Consider the following 19,942-nt stretch of genomic DNA (forward strand, 5'->3'; position numbering starts at 1 on the left):
AAGCTTTGGGCCATGAAGAGGTGTGTGAGAAAATGTCTCGACATGTGACCTGAGTGGGCGGGTGGAAAACTGAGGAACTGCTCGTGAAACTCGAACAGCAGCCGGCAGAGGCTCCGGGTGTTTTGGTACCGGGTTCATCCAGACCCGTGTCAGATTTAATAGAGCAGCTGAGGACGATTTAGTTTTAAAACGGAATCATTTTGTTAAGCAGTGCATGCAAAATAAAATGAAGTTTATCAACTGAAAGAATGTACTTCAGTATTTCCTACATTGCTCGTACATGATGGAATGTGGTCAGCTAACACAGTTTCACTCGTTCCCCTCTTTTTATTTTTCACTAATAAATCTAAAGTGTTTCATTCACATAATATTGTATAAAAAAAATCACGTTAATGTTGATTAAACATCATTTTTTTGTAATTTACTGTCTGATGTCTAAATCTGTTGTCTGATGTTAATGAAGGCATCATGTTCCGAACGGAAAATAAATACTTCGCTGTACAACACAGTTTCTTTCTGAACGAAAATGAACAGATATCCAATCCGATGTTAGCTGTCGGTGTGCTTTCACTTTGAATCTTGGTATAAACTGATGTGGATCACTTTATGCCTTTTATTCACTGTAACATTTAACTTTAGGGTGACGGCACAAAGACTGACAGAGGAGGACAGAGAGGAGGATGAAGACCGCAAAGTGAGAGCAAAAAGAAACGAGTGGACCTGTAGTGAAATTCACCAAAAATGATAAAGCTGTAGCTTATCAACGTTCATTGATGATGATTTAACATAAGTAAGCAGTGTGTTGTACTGTTATCAATTATAAATCCCCAACCTACTCTTCTAATTAGTATAAGATTACATATATTTTCCATGAATACAATTCTAGTTCGGTGAGGAGGATGGAGCGAGACTACTCATTGGTGCCACGGACTACAAATCTACTCTCCACTCGTAAAACTGGTGTAGATGATGCTCTGTGCTCAGACTGCATTATAGGTTTTTGTATGTGTTCAAAAACTTTAACATAAAAAAATTCTATTACGAGTTTGCTTCGTGTACAGGTTTATGGAGTGACAGAGTGATTTTCCAGCGTCTTGGTTGACCGCCTCATATATGTTAACGGAAATAATGTTGTGTACTTTTCCCATCTGCTTAGCCACAAATAGTTGTTTAACTTCTTTAATGACTGATCCTTTGCCTCAGGTTTGATGACTAAAGACTCAAGACTGAATTAGACATAATATGTGATGCAACTAATTCGGTTGCTTTTGAAGAGACTCCGATGCTCTTTTCTCGCCTTACAAACAATGACAATGACATTCGGGGTATCAAAAAAGACGGGGGGCAAACTCTGGGGGGGGCATTAAGAAATTTCAAAACAAAAGTGAGCAGAGCAGCACAACTAACGTGTTAAGACAGTTTAGCTATCAGCAGTTGCTGGAGACAGTGAGCCAACGTCAAATGTGACACTAACTCGGTGTGGCCGGGTCATAAATTACATATTGTTATAATTACACAAAATGTGTTATAAACCCCAACCTGTTGTGACCTGTAGGACCTCAGAGCCTGTAGTTATCTTCATTATCATTTAGTGCCCCTCCTCATCCCTTTCTTCTGCTTTGGTGCAACGCTATAAATTTGGGGTACCCGGTTGGCCACTGCCTTTTCTTCAATCCCCCCGTGGGAGAGGTCGGTGTCATTTCCTTTCCAACACTAATTATGTCTGTCTATCTTTATCCACCCTGAAGTTCCTGATTGTGTTTTAGTTCTGTCTTTAATAGATGCTGTGAACATGTGGTACGTGTGTGCCGCATATTAATGGAGCTGTTAATGCTAGATTGAACAGATAAGTCTTGCTAGCTTGGAAGTTGTAGTGGGTTGAGCTAACTCTTGGATGCGTGCAAAGACTTCACACGTGAGGAAGTTGCTTGCTCCAAAAAACAGGTGTCGCCCAACGTGGGGCTCGAACCCACGACCCTGAGATTAAGAGTCTCATGCTCTACCGACTGAGCTAGCCGGGCGGTGTGAAGCCAGAAAGATAAACCCGTCCCGGTGTGTGTGTGTGTGTCAAGACTGCAAGACCATGACTTAAGAAGATGGGTTTGTAAAAAGAAAACTTCCACAGTTTTCTGCGGCTGGTGCTGTGTCACTAAATATGCGGGGAAAAACGGAAAAACGGTCAGGTCAGTAACTTGGTCTAAGAATCGGTGTAAAATGGGATCGGAACATCCTGTCAATGCGTAATTACGAGTCATTGCAGAGATGGCACTCTCTGATAGGCATCTCCTTTATTTTACACACACTCTCTTTTTTATTTATAAAAGAGAATGCGCGTCTATCTGATTGGTCAAAAACTGTTGAGAAGGGACCGTGCTTTAGATTTAGCCCCCGGTGAGAGCGATTGTTTCTTTTCCTGGTTCACTCCCGCATTCCTGCACAAAGCCTTAACTGTGAACACACAACTCTCAAATCGTGTGAATCTATAACTTTTCTACTTTTATCCTGATGCTCGGTAGTGCAATTACCTATTAAAGTGAACTGAAATTAATTACTGCCCCCATACCATTTGCCAGCACAGGTCTTGTAAACAAAGGCAAAAACGAGGAAATACGCGTGCAGTCTTCTGATGATTAGCTGCTGCAAAGGTAGCAAAAATCAGACGTAGGCGGACCACCTGTGAACATGGGGCAGAAAAAGCAGTTAAAACGAAAAAACAAACTAATAATCAAACGTGATCTCCGCGTGCACAATGTGGGTTTGTCTGCAGCACCTCGAAGACCATAGTTACGTTTACAAAGCTAATCGCGTCAGTTCAGAGGATCTAGAATTGAAGAGTGGCAAGATGCTCAATTTAAAGGAAAAAAATGTGAAAAGGCTTTGACAGTTTTGTACCAGCAGCCTACTGGAATTTCATCCTGGTGTAGACATATGAGTGAACAAAGGTGATTCGTTTTCTTTCTTTTCTTCTTTTTTGTAATTTATCAGATTTGTGGGGTTGTAGTTAACGATGTTTCTGTAAAAAATTAATCTCTTCAGGTTTTATTGCACGTGTCTTTCTTAATATTCTTTTCCATGCTTTTAAACGGTTTGTGTATGTGTGGACCTTTTGTGAGTTCCCAGGTTTGCCAACAATAGGATAAGTTACTCACAGCTGCACACACTCATTTAGTTTCTAAGCATTTGACAACAAGCTGAATGATAAAGTTCAGAGATGAGCTCCCAATATGCCCTGGCGCAGCATGGGGATGATATGAGGAAAACAATGAAAGTAATGTACTTTTAAAAAAAAAAACAGATTTATGTAGAAGTTCGTGACGTTAAAAAAACAAACAAGCAAAAAAAAAAACAAAACAAAACGAAAAATGTGTTCTTATATTTTTCCAGCTGGAAGAAACGTCTTTATTAAAAGATTTATTTCCGGTCCAACATTTATTTTGAAATGCAGGGCCGGAAGCTGTTTAGTTAACGCAGGTGCTGGCGCGTTTTTTTAAGGTTTGTGAAATGGTTGTATCTGTAACTATTTACAGCCATGACTGGACTGACCGAAAACGGAGTTTTCGATACCGTGTGTCTGGTACGTGTTTATATTATGTGTATTTGCTATTTTAATTAACAAAACAGCCAGACGGCGACTAATAACAGTACAACAAACCTCAAAGGCAGCTAGCTGGCTACACACCAAACCGAGGGCCTGAAGGGTTGAAGATATTTTATAATGTGCAGAGTTTAGCCTGTGTGCTGGAGTAGCTAACAGTTTTCTGTCCTCAGGAGGAGTCCGTGAAAGACCAAAGTTCTCTGGCAGAAGTTTTCAGTGACGCCCTGGAAATATCCCAAGTGGGTTTGAAAGTTAAATATCTACATTATTCCACAAGTGGCCTTCATTTCACATTGTGGGTCACATACAGCACACTTTAATCTTAAGCGGGCCAGACCAGTGAAACTCCCCTGTCACCGTACAGAATCTATAATTGCACATTTATTCCCAAAGATATCCTAATACAGGAAAAAAAAATCAAATTTTTTGTTTGTTTGTTGTTGTTTTTTTAACACAACGCTACACCAAACTGCAAAGACCACCCATTAAATTATATTCAAAGTTAAGGGTATGCAATGCATAATAATAAATGTGATATTTTTTTTACTGTAAATTTCTGGGTTACCTCTGCAGTTTCTGTCAGTTTAACTGAAAGATTTGTTCTTCAACTTGGTTATGTTTTTACAGTATATTTTATTGAGGGAAAAAAGAGAGATGTGGCAGAGATGAAGACTCAACTCAGGTTGAGCAGTTTTGAGTCAAAGTTAGAGAAGATTGGCTGATATGGTTTGGAAATGTGCAGAGCTGGGATAGTGGATATTTTGGACAAAGGATGTTGAATATGGAGCTACCAGGAAGGAGGAAAATAGCAAAACCTCAGAGAAGATTGACTGACGTAGTGAAGGAGGACACACACAGCGGGATATTGGGGATAGAGTGAGATGGAGGCAGATAATCTGCTGTGGTGACCCCTAAAGGGAGCGTCCAATTTAAAAAGAAGACAATTGTTCAGCGTAACAGGCATTTCTGTTTTTAAGGATGTTACTTTCCAAACAGAATCTGAGTATCTGAGCCAAAAGTTAAATGCTTTGTGCTTTAAATTGTAAATAAATAGACATTTCCACCATAACCAGTGGATAACTGCTTTATGAAGTCGACTAGAATGCGGTAAAATGGTCTTTTCCCAGCTTTTATAATACTGTGGCCTCCATGTCATAGTAAAAATTGTACAAATTTTGGATAAGGTGTGTGTGTGTGTACACAGGATGTGACTTTGACAGGGCTTGAAGCCTCAGAGGAGGCAGACGGCAGAGAGGAGCCAGAACATGGGGACGGACAGAATGATGGACAGAAGGCCTGTCCATCTTCAGCTGACTCTGCTGATCCTGAGTCAAAGGTAATGACCTCACAGACAGGTGAGGGCTAATCTGCAGAAGCAGTTTTTAAGTGTAGCCCAGAGCTTCGGAGCAGATACGTGTGACTTTGCTGCACTCTGCAGACAGAGATCAAGAACTGCAGCTGCAGGGAAGTTGAGAGAACTTTAAGTTTGTCAGCTTATAATTTTGTCACTTAAATTACTGTCTCAGAATTTGTTCTGTCTTTTCATAACTTGATGCAGGATCAACTAACAAACTACTCCCTGACCAATTAAAATAAAAAATTAAGTAAACACACCTATTGCTATTTTGGTGATTTCAATAAATAATATGTTGTGCAAAAAAAACCCTGTTATGTCTCACAGTGGGTCGTGGGAGCTCAGTGTCGGGCAGTGTGGTCTGTAGATGGGAAGGAGTATCCAGCAGCTGTGGTGTCTGTGGATGGCAACAACTGCAGAGTTCATTTCACTGGCTATGGCAATGAGGAGGACATGGAACTGAGTGCGCTTAAGAGTCCTAATGCTACACCACAAATGGAGAACTCACATGCTCAGGTTAATGCACTTTAACATATTATGGCAATATTTAATGGGTTAAAGTGTAAGTCGGTGCTTGGTGTTTACTCCTCAGCTGTAAAAAGCTGATGTGGTATTGACCTTGATCTCTATGTCAGAGTGAGTTTTCTGAAAGTCTTGTTGAGGGGTAGCACTGGCAGTTGTCAGTATTTTTAAAATCGTCGTTTAAAAATTCTTTTGATACCTGCTTATTAGTTATTTGAGAAGAACAACTAAAGGCACATGGTAACAGCTGAGGAAGCTCTGCTTGGCTGTGGTATGTAGTCAAAAGATCAATCGGAAAAAAGCCAGAAAATGTCTTAATTCAGTTTTGTTAAGCAACACATTCAGAGTGAAGAATGATTCATCATAGTTTGTATGTTAACTTTCCTTAAATACTTCATCAAACATTGTCAATATCTGTTGTTGTTGTTGTGATGATGATAATAGTAATAATGATAAATATTAAGCAGTAAGTGGTTCCTCACTATTGACTGTTCCTTCCGTTGTCCTATGGTCACAATGACCCAGTGTAATGGATGGGAAATCAGAAGTTATTATTGAATAAAGTAGTACTCGTCGTGTCTTGTGGACATCTGTTATGCCAGCTGATTGTGTCAAACACTCTGTGCACCCAACCCAATGAGGAATCAAATTTAGGGTTCAGCATCAACCTCACGTTGTTGGCTTGGCAAACCAACAGAGCATCTAATTCAAGCACCCTCTCCTCACAGTGCTCAAGACATTTGTAATTTATTAGTTCTCTACAGACACCAGCTTTGCAAGTAACAATGAAGAGCCTCTTACTGCTTAAGAGAGAAAGTGGACAGTTTTCCTTGTTTTCCTTCTGTTTTTCCCGAAACATAAAATGTATTGCTGCAGTCAGGGCCAACACAAGAGTGACCATAAACTGCTTTTTAGTTTCCTTGTTTTCCGTTGACTTATTGGTCCTGTGACTAGGTAGCTAACATAAACTATCGACTACAGACAATCAGCCAATCTAGTGATGCAATTTAGGCAGGATGGTGGTATACATGCTTTTAGTACCATAACCTAAAACACTCATTTTTAAAAAATTTAGCTTCATGAACAGCGTTAAATCTGCGAGTTTTTTAGAGTAGTGCTGGTCTAAATTTATCTTAATAAAAGTATTTTTTTGTATCCTCTTGATTGAATACAGAAAACCAGTTGGAATCACAATATACATCAAAGTACATCATTTTTTAATGTACTGAAAATGTGAATTTGTATTCAGTAACTGGTTCTATGTGTTTCAGGACTGGAAGCCTGGTTCTCGATGTCGGGCGGTGTATTCAGAGGATGGTTTGTTTTATCCTGCTGTGGTTCTGTGGGTAAAAGGTCAGCGCTGCCGCATTCGCTTTGATGACTACAACAATGAGGAAGAGCAAGATGTTAACTGCCTGCTGAGTCCCGATGAGCTCTATGGACCCAGCAGAGCCGCCACAATCAAGGTAGAGACCCACACCAGGCTCTGAGTGACGGGGAAATGTCTATAAAGAGTCTAGACAGTATTGACAAGTTAGACAGTCTAAGAACCTTTCCTGGTCCAGATCACAGGTTAATACCACGTCAGGTTGTTTTTCAGCTGTTTGTGCTGCTACTCAGTTGTTTTACAGAGGGTTATTACTTCAGTTGAAGTCAACTTTATAGCACCAAATCAAAGTGCTTTATATTATAAAGACCCTACAATTATACAGTAGCTCCTGTCTTTGATATGGATATGAACACTTGAGAAAAAATGTTTTGTTGTAGCGAAGCGGCAGTTTCAGTCAGCTCAACATTGCAGTTCCCTTAAAGATAACTTGAGGTTGGCTCCTGCTGTCTCTGCTTGAGTTTAGTGAAATTCTGGTATTATTTTTGTACATTGTTTAGTTCTGATCGGCAGTTATCTGCACCTGTGCAGTATAGGTGGATATAGCATGCTAATCAAGCTAACCGAAGCTGTGATGTCTACCTTTTATATGTAATCTATGTTCAGGATGAAAGAAAGTGTTCAGGACCTTTCAAAGCAGTAGAGAAACAATAGTAACAAAAAATCATTTACATTTATGGAGCAACATTGAGTGCATTTTTAAAAAATAACTGAACCACTGCACGAATATGAAAGCAGTTAAACGAAAATAATAAAAAACAAAATACATTTCTTTATTAAAGGACTCTTTTAATTAGATGTAGTTCACTTCTGATCCTCCCTGCTGTCTGATGAGGGCAGAATCTCACCTCTTTGATGTGGTCTAAAAGCTTTTCTCATCATTGATATGAAGTGGGGGGGGCAGTCTTTCTGTTTTAACTATTCAAAATGATGGTTTTGGGGTTGTTTTGTTTGTTCTGCTCTCTTTTGTGTTTTTAATTTCATTGATCAGTGTCTTTATGCCCCATAAAGAAAAAAAGGTGTTGTGTTGTTCTCCTGTAGGCCAGCAACTGGAGGTCCAATTTAACAAGCAGGCGGAGAAGTAGGGAGAACCAAGGAGAACGAGGAGCAGAGAGGAGGTCTGCAGGGAAAGATGATCAGAACTACTCCAGAGTGAGTCTCCATTTGTGGTCAAGAATCTAAATAGAGTGATTCATGGGTGAGTGATCAAAACATTAGAGCCTTCAAGAGGTTTATAAAAGCCTAAAAAGTTGATTCTGTTCATCTGGATGTTTTCAGTTTCTTCAGTCTCAGCTGACTGCAGGTTTCAATCTTATAAACAGGACATTTGCACAATGACTGAAACCAGCCCACTGAAGGAACAATGGGCTGGGAGGTCAGTTCCTTAATCTTAATTATGCAAATTCTAATGACCACTGATCAATGACCACTGATCAATGACCACTGATCAATGTCCATGAGTCCCATTCACAGAGAGTTGGGGAATGGCTGCAATCACAGCATGTAAGATGGAGACAGATGTAGCCTTAGGCCCCTCCTCGATTCAGAGATGGTCTTTCCCTTTTCACGTAAATGGCCTCCTTGACTCCGCCCTCAAACCAGCGTTCCTCCCTGTCCAGGATGTTACATCCTCATCATTGAAAGAGTGTCCACTGGCCTGTAGGTGTAAACAGACGTCCTGGCCTGGCGAAGTGGCTCTTCTGTGTTGTGCCATCCTCTTCTCCAGAGGTTGTTTGGTTTCCCTGATGTATAAATCCTGGCAGTCCTCCTGGCACAGCGTACACTATGTTACTCTGTTTGTGTCGGGGGACCCGATCGTTGGAGTGGACCAATTTTTGGAGCAGCGTGAGACTCTGTGTTTAGAAGAAATACGTCTCAACTGTTGTGATACTCCTGACACGTACGGGGTAGTGCTGGGCTGTCATACTGTTCACGGTAACACCGGTATAATGTTGGGCAACGATAGGAAAATGAAATATCACGATAGAATATGGGTAAAACGTGCAGTGCCTTTGTTTTCATACGCACATGGCGACGGAGAATGAGAAGGGCGAGAGCGGATCGTTAAATGAAACGGATGAACCTGAACTGGTTTGTAAAAATGCTGCAGCTTCAGTGGTGGAACTGGTTTAGCTTTCGTCCGTCAGATACACAACAAAGCACTATTTTTGGTAGCGCATGCTAGCGGGCCGTCGTTATTACCGTGTTGTTTGGAAAATACGGCACACTTGAAATCAATCCTTTGATTTTTCTGAAAGTCGACAGAGCCCCTTATAATCCCGTGAGCCTTATGTATGAACTCTGGTTGTGTTTACTGACCTCGAAACGATTTTATGTACACGGCGCTCGAAAGTCTGTCAAATGTTTCAGTACGACTTTGCTAAGCTACGAAGCCGCACCGCTTGATGGATTGTCGGAGCGTTACGGCTATCATAGGCAGGAGCCTCGCGGAGTGATACGTACTGTGCTTCAACATAATATTACCGTATTGTGTGTGTATAACCTCTTTTTAAGTGTTGTGGATATTATACATGGTTATGCTGAGGATATGTCGGCCAGTTTCCACTGGAAATGCTTTTTCGTTAAACTGTCAGCGAGGAATTTGCATTTGCACTGTTACATTTTTATATGACTTTGATGAAAACAGCTGCTTGTTTAAGTGAAAATACATTGATGGGTTTTTTTGCACTAATAAAGTTGTGGAGTTGTAAAGTATTTTGTCTCGTGTCAATTATATCGTCAGTTATGTCATTATCGCAAATTTTCAAATGTATATCGTGATAAATATTTTTGGTCATATCGCCCTGCTCTAGTACGGGATCACTGCGGGTTTTCGCTTAAGCTGTGATTGTGATTTTTATCAGTTACGTTATTCAGCTCCTGCTCAAACTGTACGATTGACTCGCAGGGGTGAGAAGTTGGTAGGTCTCACACTGTGCGTCCATAACATGAAGCTTATAACACAAAATCTGTCGCTCCCTCCCTGCCTTTCACTCACACAGACACGCACACCACAACCATCAACTTTGCTAAATTGCTAATGAAAAACATTGATCCAGGCAGCTGTGATTGAGCAGCAAAGTCCATCCAACTATTTTCACGGTTGTTGCGGTTGTGATAATTTTGTGAGGCCACATCGAAAAGGCTCGGATGAGCCAAAGTTCTACAAGTTGTGCCTCCATCGCTTGTGTCCAGATCACGCGCTGCACTGCCGTGCTGCTCCGACTTTTCAGGATTTCAAACAGGTTTGATTTTCTTACGCCCAAACGAGTGATGATCGGGAGCTGGTCGTGAGGTGTTAATCGCTTCTCGTTACCCCATGTATACGAAGCACGACACACGATTAAGGCGAAACTCGGGCCGATCCCCAAAACGGTCACACGACTGAAAAATTGGCTCAAAATGGGCCAAAAATCGCACAGTGTATGCCCAGCATTAGGCTGCGCTTCTCCTTCTTTCCTGGATCGGCTGGAGCTTTCTTTAGGCAAAGAAAATTTCCAGCTGGGACAACCACCTTTACTCAAGACCTTCTTGGTGTGATCTTCTGGGCTGTGATCAGTGGTTGTTGATCAATGATCATGAGAATTTGCATAATTATGATTAAGGAACTGACCTCCCAGCCCATTGTTCATTCAGTGGGCTGGTTTCAGTCATTATGCAAATGTCCTGTTTATAAGATTGAAACCTGCAGTCAGCTGAGACTGAAGAAGTCACCTGGATAAGCGACGAAACGTTTCTCCCACTGAAAACGTCCAGATAACAAAATCAACTTTTGGGATTTACTTACCTGGATGATTGAGTATGCATCAAGACACTAGCACTACTGATGTTATCCTTAAACTGCAGACTAAGCAACCAAGAACCAGAAACCAAGAACATAACTAGTTTCTACTTCTAACTTAAAAAGTCATATAACCAATCATTTAAATGCCGGTTGGATTACTGATCACACTGTTCACTTTGATGTCAATTCAGAAAAGCTTAATAGATACACTATAAGTGTTTTCACTCAGTATAGCCTAATAGACCCTGTGCACGAGAAAATGCTAACTTCCTGGTTTGAGACCGGATGTGGGGTTGTACATTTCCGGTAGCTTTACTTTGCGGTCAATCGCTACTGCAAAGATATCCTCCAGAATCATGTCCAAAACTCGAAAACGGAAAGATCGCGTTACAAAGAGGAGAAGGTGGGAACACTCACCACTGTTGTGTCATAAAAAAATCCAATGATCAATTTTGACGTTTAAAGCGTTTAGATCGATCAGTTGTTTACATCACTCAACACAAGCAGAACTGCATCACTGCAGCAGAAGACACATCGTCCACATTCAGAAGCACATCTCTGTATAGTGACTGGTCTTATGACTTAAACAGGCAAATGTTCAGCATTCAAACTACAGGTGAACAATAGTCAAACCAGATGTTTCCCCCATTATGTCGATATCAGCTAGTCAAGTACACGCCTACACAGCATGTTAACAAACCGTGAAAAAAGCCACACAAAAAATGAATGATTGCTGGTAACGGTTTCTATACATTAGTATGTACGAAGGGTACGTTGTGACTTCAAAATTACAGCGGTCCCTCGCTATAACGCGGTTCACCTTTCACCTCGCTGTTTCGCAGATTTTTTAGTGCAAGTTTGCATGCTTATTTTTTTTACGTCACATTGTGTCCTGCGTCCTGATCGCTGCAGACGATCTCCTCCGTGACGTCTCTCCTGTACAGTACAGAATCGCTGCATCGATCCTAGCAGTGTGACTCTGAAGTGCAGTACTGTATGTCCACGATGTCCACGAAACGTTTTGCACCATCAAAAAATAAAATTGGCTACTTGATTTCACCTATCGCTGGTTATTTTTAGAACATAACACCCACGATAAACGAGGGACAGCTGAGAAATATAACATTTGAATCCCTTTTCTCTTTTGCTCTGAGGTGCAGGGGAAAAATATCAACAAGTCGATGAACATCATTTACAGATATATTGGGTAAATGCCCGAGACATCTATAGAAATGTAAATCGCCGCTTGATTCATTCACTTGCTTAACTTGTTTTGGACCGTAAACCAGGCGCGAATAGGACACCGGAAACAAAGCTCCCCACAGGAGTTTCCGCACCGGAAGTAGCATATGCTAACGTGCACATGGTCAATTTATTTATAATTTGTCTCATAGTTAGTACTTTACAGAAAAGATTCCTCTGATATTTTGTGTGTTCTTTGTCATACATGTTTTTGCAGGATAAGGAGAGACCTGATGATCAGCGCGAAGTGGAGAAAGAAGCTGAGGAGAAGAAAGAAAGCCAGCAGACAGTAGGAGCAGAAAAAACAACCAGTCACAGCTTCCCTCCTTTTCCTCCTCCTCCTCCTCATTTGGGCTCAGAGGTAAACCTACATTTATTCAACTTATGAGATTTTTTTTCGTTCTTGAAAAATAAAAATAAATCCCAAATAAGTCCAGATGTTTTTAAATGCTCTGATTTTTCTCTAATGTCTCAGTCTTTGTTTTATAAACCTGTCTGTAGGAACTAGCAAAACACTCAACAGCACCATCTGGTGACTAAAAAAGGAAGTGATTTTAATTTAGTACCGCAAAGTTAAATTTGTAATAGCAATTTAAATAATAATATAGCAATATATTGTCTCTGTGCGTTAACACAACATGGATACACAAAACATTGCAATGCTGTGCTGTATCCATTTTTTCTGCCATTTCTTTATCTTTTTAATGTGGACGTTGTTCACGTTTTCTTTTTTCAGTGACACGTGGAAATCAAATTCTCTTTACTTTGGATCAAGTTAATGTTTATTAATGTTGTTTTTAATGTAATAATAATGTTTCCTTTGCCGGTGTCTCCCTCGTCAGGATCGCTTGTCCTTCCTGACTCCACCCCCTTTTCCTCCTCCTCCTCCTCCCTCGTGGATGTTTGGTGGGAAAGAGTCTGATGGCTCTCCTGGCACTGATTCCACATTCAGCATGTTGATGTTGTGGTACATGTGTGGCTTCCACACGGGCAGCTTCATGGTCAGTAGCAGGTTATTAGACAGTGTCCCGATTCGTTGATGTTGGGCTGAGAACAAACAACCAATACTCAGATCAGGTCCAGTCAACAACAGTTATTTATTAAGCACATATTAGGGATGCACCGATACCACTTTTTTGGAAACGAGTACGAGTACTTGCATTTCAGTACTCGCCGATACCGAGTACTTAATAAAAACATGATTTAAATTGGCAGGTAACAGCTTTAGTGCTATAATTTAACAAAAAACAAACAAACAAGGGACTAGTTTGGAATTAAGAACATTTATTTAAAATGAAAAGCATGTTGTATGCAACATATTACAGAATAAATAATTGTAAAAAACAAAATTTAATTTTAAATTTGTTCGTCTGTTTCTCTGTTTAGAAGTCTCACTAGCACAGTCACAGCTGGGATGACATCAGAGGCTAGTGCGTCGTAGCTGCTCACTTTTTTAGTTGGTTCCTCAAAGGGGGCGAGGATGGCAACAGTCGTCTCCATAAGAGCCCGTTGGTGAGCGGTGAGATAGTCAGGGAGTTCGTGCACTCGCTTTTGCTCAATGAGGGACTGGAGCATGTAATACGTGCTGTTCCAGCGCGTCTGTACGTCCTGCTGCAGTCTCTTTATTGGCTGGTTGAGCTGTCCCTGAATGTCCTCGAGGCGGGAGTAGGCTAAGGCGGAATGTTTAAAATGCCCAACTATTTTCCGTCCCACTGCTATAGCATCAGCTATGCTCCTCTGTGCTAATAAGCGTGGGTAAATAAGCGTGGGTAAACTCTTTGTACTCGTTGTTGTGTTGGGATTTTAGGTGCTTGATTAAATTGCTTGTGTTAAATGCGCTACCTTTTGAGCCTCCTCTGGACAATTTCGCTGAGCACAATTTGCAGTCCACCTTTGTTTTCGCGTCTTCGTTCACATTGAAATAGTTCCACACAGCTGATATGTCTGGCCTCGCTTTCTCTCCGCTCTGAGCTGCAGCCGGGGCCTGGGGGCGGGCACTCGGGGCCTGGGCGCGGGCACTCGGGGCCTGGGGGCGGGCACTCGGCGCCTGTGATTAACCCCTTACATGCCGCTCAAACATAGACAGGTCTCAGACCGTGGTATCGGTCCTCGGTATCGGGGGACTTTTAACGAGTACGAGTACTTTAGAAAATGTGGTATCGAGGCCGATACCCGATACCGGTATCGGTGCATCCCTAGCACATATATGTGGGAGATGTACACAATACCACCCTCTGCGTAGATCTCAAAAAGGAAGCACACTAGTGTCACTATTTAAAGGGCTGTACACGCTCTGTGTGCGTAAGCAGAGTATATTATCATGCATCAGTGACAGTTAGCTGCAACCCCTTTTATGGTATTGAAGTTTATACTTCACTAACGGTTCCAACGCTCTTTCACCCCCAGCTGTTTCCTGTTGTTCTCGTTATGGGGCCCATGGTCGTATATGGCACGTCCTGAGTACATATGAAGAGTATAAAAAGCTCTTTATAAATGAATATGAACTGATAAATCACAAGATGTGTGACTGCCATTTAAACAAAACAAAACAAGTTGACAATTGTGACAAAAAATAATAAATCTTCATCCATCTCTGTTGTCTTCATATATGAGGTCTGTATCTCTGAAGTACGCAGCACTTGAGAGGTCACGTGTTTTATCCAAACCATGTGACCAGTTGGTTTGATGGTACAGTTGTAATGAACTGCCAGTTAAGGGTATTACTGGATATAGTGTTAGGGGAGGTTATAATAAACCTTAAAAAGTTGACCTCCAGTAATATTTTGCATATTAATCTCACAACTGCAGCTCATTGTGCTGAAATTATATAAAATCTGTTCCTTCAGAACAGCCAAACATAAATGGTGGATCTTACTTGACGTCACCTACTGGTGTCTATTATTATTATTATTTTTTTTTTTTAGCCTGAAGTGACAATATTAAGACAGGTGGAGTTCCTCGTTAGCAAGCTTCATCCATAAAAGATAATTGCATCAGAAATGCTACAAAGTCACCAGCAGCACAAACATGACCTGAGGTGAAGCCCAGTAGATGCTAGCTAGTAGAAAGCATCATTTGTTAAATGAATTATAGAATGTAGAGGTGTATTAAAAACAACAGTAAATGATACTGATTGCATTGAAATGTAACTGAGTAGTGAACACTGTAAGAGCTGGGGGTGAGACGAGGCTTTTCCAGAAACACTCAGGACTTTGCTTGTGTCATTAAATAAATTTTTTGTAGCACAGTTATAAATATCAGAATGTGACACTTGCTTTTGAACTTATGTGTCGTGAATTTGTTTCAGGCTCAGCAGATGTTCAAGCCGACCTCCAGAGACTGAGGTGAGAATCCACACTGAACATGTGCGCAGACTCGGAGACAGGCAGGAATAGAATTTCGTGATAATGCGCTTCACACAAAGGCATCACATCACAGCAAAACATGTCAGTGTATATATAAAAAGTTTTTTTAAGGTATATTTATGCCATGGAGTGTATACATAGCTTCATAGAGTAGTGGTTTACACTTTTGTAACGTGAAAGATCTCCAGTTTGAGACCAGCGGGAGAGACAAATTCCTGAGATATCTTAAAATAAGAAAAATGTGTAATTTCAACAGCACGTCTCAGTTTTTCCACATGATAAATGTGGAAAATGACACAAAAAGCTCTGGTAGCTCATAGCCCAGACTGTCCTCTATTTATAAAACATAGCTTTTGCTAATTCCTTACACCACTGCCACAAATAATTTTATTTTGCTTTATTATATTTGTTTTCTATAACCAAAACTTCTATCTGGTCTTTAAGTGATGACGTGATGAGCCCTGCTTTCAGGTCCAAACTACTCTGTGTTTATTAAGGCTTTTGTGTTTTTAACATGTTTTAATGTTTTGTATCTTGTTGTGTTTAATCGCAACAAGCCCATAAAAACAGTCAGTGATCACTGTCGGCGCCTCTCAGTTTTTACTGCCGCCGTTCATGTTAAAGCTCAGTTTTTAAACCCTTACGATGTAACTCCAGCCCAGCAGCAGTATATTACTGACTAACCTCTCAGTTGTTCTCCTGACTGAAGTTTGGTCCGTTTACAGCATCCTGCCATGCGATTGCATTTGTCTCTAACCATCAGGAATCTTCACGTTAACGTTTATCGAGTGGAAAAAAGTTAGCGTTCATCCTCCAGCTTCACTGTGTTTATGCTAACATAGCTGTGTTGCTAGCGATCACGTAGCACATCATTATCTACCAGCTAGCCCAACTTCAGTAACCCTACAAACGTCACTGCTGTTTAGTTTTCTGTCTTCATTTATGTTGGAAGTGATAGCAGAGCTGTACGTTTGGATTTCTCAGAAATCTCTCAGTCAGAGCATGCTATATCATGTTTAGGTGGAAGCCAGCGAGCTAACTTCCTGCTAACTTCTAACTCTGTTAAATGTAATCAGTTCTGTTTTCATGGATGCCTGGATGTTAAACTTCATTGTTACACCTGGTAAAGCAGCAACACTGATCATTTTATTACAGATGAAAGAATTGAGACAGTTTGTAACTCTCAGTGATGCCACAGTGTTCGTTTGACTTTATAACCTGCAGCAGAGTTTGGGCCTGACACGGCTGATGACGTCAGACTTAAAGACCAGATAGAGGTTATTTTTCTGTCATTTAATTGTTCATTGGTCACTTAATTCCTCTGTTTAGCCTAAATGGCCATTGAGGAGGTCTTTATAAATAGAAAAAGCTTTAAAAGTCCCAACATTGGCTCAGGTGACAGTTGCAAGTTATGGACCAGAAGCCTGTATTATAAGCATAATTTTGGCTTATTGGGGTTAACCCTGGGTTTTTTGTACTGTGAAGGTGGTTCACGTCTTACTGGGGTAAATCATCTTGGAAACGTATGCTATAGGCCTAAGGAGCAGGTTAGGTTCCAGGTTAGAGGTAAACCGATATGAAATCACGGCCTGCTGACCAATCGATTATCCAGATAATGGTGTCACTGTTCCTGGAAGATCTCTCTGACAGCAGCGTTTCTCTTCAGTTGTGTTTCTATAGACTTACCTGATTAAAAGGAAAAAGACAAAGTTTGAATGAGTGCAGGATCTGAGCAGCGCGACTGATCTTAAATGTACGCATTTATTTATTTTATCTCTTTACTGTAGAGTCGAGAGAATCAAGGGACAAGATGCAGTTGGGATGTTCATCTTTCATTCACAGCTCACGTTCATTTGTAATCTGATTATTGTTTGTGTTTCTACAAGTATTTTATTTGTTCTTAGTTGAATGTTGTCATGGAAACGGTGCATGTAGTGGAATTTTTGTTGTTGTTTTTTTTTTTTTTAAGCGAATATGAAGTGTTTGTTTCAAAGTTGCAGCTGTTGACAAATTAAATCAGATTATTTGGAGAAAAGAGTGTTTTGTTATTAAAAAGAAAGCTGGATTACCTCTGAGCGTCATCTTCTTCTGTGTCTTAAAAAAAAAACAGATCAACTTCCTGTGGCAGGTTCTGATCCTGCACATGGTTTTATTTTTGCCGGTTGACATTTGCTCCTCATTCATGCCACTGAACTTTACTCTAACCCCCTTTGCTCTGCTTGCGTGACACATGTTGACTCCATTGATTAGATGTTAAAGCTTCTTATGTGCTTTGACGTAAACGGTGACACACGAAGACCTTTGGGCGTAGCACCTCTTCCTATCAAGCTGCTGTTTGTAAAGAGCCATTATCCATAAATCACAGCAATAAGAACTGATCATTTTGAAACACTGATGAATTTGATTTGAGAAAATATTTAAAATGAATGTGTGGTGGTGTTGTATGGCAGCAGGAATCGTGTCATCTCTTAAGTCTGATTTTAATCCAATATTAAAAAATGAAATCTTGCTTTCATGTCCTGTTTGACAGAGCAGAGGTTCTTCTCACAGTTGACCTCAGATGTGAGACGGCTGATTGTCTCATTATTGAAAACTAAACATTGTCTGAGTGACGTCAGAGCTGCTCACTTAAAAACATCTGAGAATAAGCCTCAGAATCAGGGAGCACACTGAGTGTTGCTGGCCAGCATCTTTTAGTGTCCGTTACCTGTCGGCAGTCCTTCAGCACAATGGTCAGCAGCAGGATGCTGCTTCTCGGTGCCTCCTGCTGGCTGCTCGTTGTTTTAGGGAGTTGCGAGGAGCCAATCGAAGAGAGGTCAGCCGAATACGACGCCATCGAGACACAAGAAGAGAAAGAGCTGGTGAGTAGCAACGTCATGGCTGACTTATGATGGGTCATGATGATGCTATAAAGACAAAGGGGGCTGCAACAATTTTTTTTTCATTACAAATTTTGTTTCTGAATTGTTTTGTCTGTACTAACCCACAACAGCAACGCCTTTAGGAACAGAAAATCTGAAGCTAGGTCTGTCGTCCATTCTGCATGACCATGTTGTCCATCAGCTGCTGCCTGCAGTTTGAGTTTTGCAAATTTGAGATTTTAGTCAGTCTTGTGTTATCTTGTTTTATTTGGCTTCCCTGCAAACAGGACTTGCAAGAAATGTTAAAAATTAGTCTGCTTTGCTTTGATTGATATAAACTAAATCCAGTACAAACTTCAGGGCTGAATATTCCCAGTCACCTTCTTGTATTGGCTGTATCATAAAGGCTTCCTTTGCGGTAAAGGAGAGAGGGGTAGGAGAGAGGGGGGCTCAGTTATTCAACCATCATGCTGACATCATCATCTAGAGCTGTTAAATTATGCTAGCATTTTCTTCATTATGAGAAGTTGACTTGAAAATGTTACCAATTTAATTGAAGCAGTTTAGTGTTAACATGCTAATGATTATCACGGGCAAAGCCGAATGCTTTAGGTCTCTTTAAGGCCCCTCCTCTGCCTAAAAGCCGGATCTCTCAGAAACCTCCTTAAGAGCAAACCGTAGTCTGTAACAGCTGTACTTGGTGCCAAGCAGCAGGATTTAGTTTACATGCTTTTCTCTTTATTTGAAATGCTGTCCACATGTAGTATGAAAATTAGATATACAAGAATTGTAATAGTTATGAAGCCAAGTCTGAATTCATGCAATGTTTACAGCCCTTAAAAACCACAGAGTAGGTGCCGCTGATCATTATCAGTCCAAGGCTGATGATGGTAAATGCTCCTCTGGGATCTCAAATTAATTCGATGGACGTAGCCATAAACACAATATGATGTTAGTTTCAGTTCTTCTGATTTCTGAGTCAGATTTTAACATGATCTCTTTTCCTCCTTAGATTGAAGCTCTGCAGGAAGTTCTGGAGAAGCTAAAGGGCAAACAGCTGCCATCCTCAGAGAAAAAACTCGGCTGGCTTGCTGCTGTAAGTACGATCGTTCATTTCTCCTTCCTCCTCCAGTGCTGATCAGATAGCTTGGGATTTATTTTAGGTGTTCAGGTTAGCAGATTTCCACCTCCAGAGTAAGCATGCACATTTCTCACACTGCTGTTCTAGAGCAGCATGCCATCCAAGTAATAAAGTACCACTGATCCTGAGTGGATAAGACAATCGGCCTCGTGCCAAACTGAAATGCCTCCCATCTTCCACAAAAACGAAAGATTTACAGACACAAACCTTTTTGGTTTCTGGTGATTCACATCTCTTTTTATATGAATATGTAACAATGTACTTGTCAGTCTTTGTTTGTCCAACTAATACTGTACTAGCAAATATCATGATCAAACTGTATCCAGACTGAAAGTCATGTTGTTTTTGTATGTCAGTGTGATGCAGGTGAGCAGTGTGCAATACGTAAGGCTTCGAGAATCGGGAAGCTGTGTGGCTGTCCCGGAGGAACCGTTTGTAACTTCAGTGTCCTCAAGTGTCTGTAAAGTTCAAACACTAAAGTCCGGCTGTTCAGAGAATAAAGACACGTTTTTAAAATTGCCTCTCGTCTGTTTGTTTGTTTTTTTTAAATACAAACATTACCTTAAATAAAAAAATCATTACTGACAATCGAAATTTGTTTCTTTTTTAGCTTTTTTTTATGAAGAAAAAATAACATGAACTTATTCACTCAATTTGCACAGATACTACTGTATTTATAATGCATGATTAC

General features: G+C 40.6%; 2 protein-coding genes and 1 non-coding gene across 4 annotated transcripts; 2 read left to right on the forward strand and 1 right to left on the reverse strand.

The window, feature by feature from the left end:
* Positions 1 to 1,948: 1,948 nt before the first annotated feature.
* On the reverse strand, positions 1,949 to 2,021 carry trnak-cuu (transfer RNA lysine (anticodon CUU)). Its single transcript has one exon. It is a non-coding gene; the product is annotated as a tRNA-Lys (tRNA).
* A 1,437-nt stretch (positions 2,022 to 3,458) lies between these two features.
* On the forward strand, positions 3,459 to 17,319 carry LOC146372674 (uncharacterized). Of its 2 annotated transcripts, XM_084953466.1 has the most exons (10): positions 3,459 to 3,574; positions 3,769 to 3,834; positions 4,800 to 4,931; positions 5,277 to 5,465; positions 6,743 to 6,937; positions 7,900 to 8,010; positions 12,102 to 12,245; positions 12,727 to 12,885; positions 15,192 to 15,228; positions 17,037 to 17,319. In XM_084953466.1, the coding sequence occupies exons 1-9, from the start codon at positions 3,530 to 3,532 to the stop codon at positions 15,225 to 15,227; spliced, it is 1,077 nt and encodes a 358-aa protein (XP_084809592.1). In that variant the 5' UTR covers positions 3,459 to 3,529; the 3' UTR covers position 15,228; positions 17,037 to 17,319. The 2 variants fall into 2 exon arrangements, with proteins under 2 accessions (XP_084809592.1, XP_084809593.1); XM_084953467.1 differs by lacking the exon at positions 3,769 to 3,834.
* A 534-nt stretch (positions 17,320 to 17,853) lies between these two features.
* LOC146372675 (cocaine- and amphetamine-regulated transcript protein-like) lies at positions 17,854 to 19,829 on the forward strand. The gene is made up of 3 exons (XM_084953469.1): positions 17,854 to 18,110; positions 19,123 to 19,206; positions 19,608 to 19,829. The coding sequence occupies exons 1-3, from the start codon at positions 17,979 to 17,981 to the stop codon at positions 19,713 to 19,715; spliced, it is 324 nt and encodes a 107-aa protein (XP_084809595.1). The 5' UTR covers positions 17,854 to 17,978; the 3' UTR covers positions 19,716 to 19,829.
* The last annotated feature ends 113 nt before the right edge of the window (positions 19,830 to 19,942 follow it).

The sequence above is a fragment of the Perissodus microlepis genome, chromosome 15 (assembly GCF_051167445.1).
Source record: "Perissodus microlepis isolate ML-2025 ecotype Zambia chromosome 15, ASM5116744v1, whole genome shotgun sequence".
Classification (NCBI taxonomy): Eukaryota; Metazoa; Chordata; class Actinopteri; order Cichliformes; family Cichlidae; genus Perissodus; species Perissodus microlepis.

Excerpts from the sequence above, each read along its gene's own strand:
- LOC146372674 (XM_084953466.1), top strand. The coding sequence starts at position 3,530 with ATGACTGGACTGACCGAAAACGGAGTTTTCGATACCGTGTGTCTG. Across the intron at positions 4,932-5,276 it reads CTGCTGATCCTGAGTCAAAG|TGGGTCGTGGGAGCTCAGTG; the intron begins GTAATGACCTCA and ends TATGTCTCACAG. Across the intron at positions 5,466-6,742 it reads TGGAGAACTCACATGCTCAG|GACTGGAAGCCTGGTTCTCG; the intron begins GTTAATGCACTT and ends TATGTGTTTCAG.
- LOC146372675 (XM_084953469.1), top strand. The coding sequence starts at position 17,979 with ATGGTCAGCAGCAGGATGCTGCTTCTCGGTGCCTCCTGCTGGCTGCTC. Across the intron at positions 18,111-19,122 it reads CACAAGAAGAGAAAGAGCTG|ATTGAAGCTCTGCAGGAAGT; the intron begins GTGAGTAGCAAC and ends TTTCCTCCTTAG. Across the intron at positions 19,207-19,607 it reads AACTCGGCTGGCTTGCTGCT|TGTGATGCAGGTGAGCAGTG; the intron begins GTAAGTACGATC and ends TTTGTATGTCAG.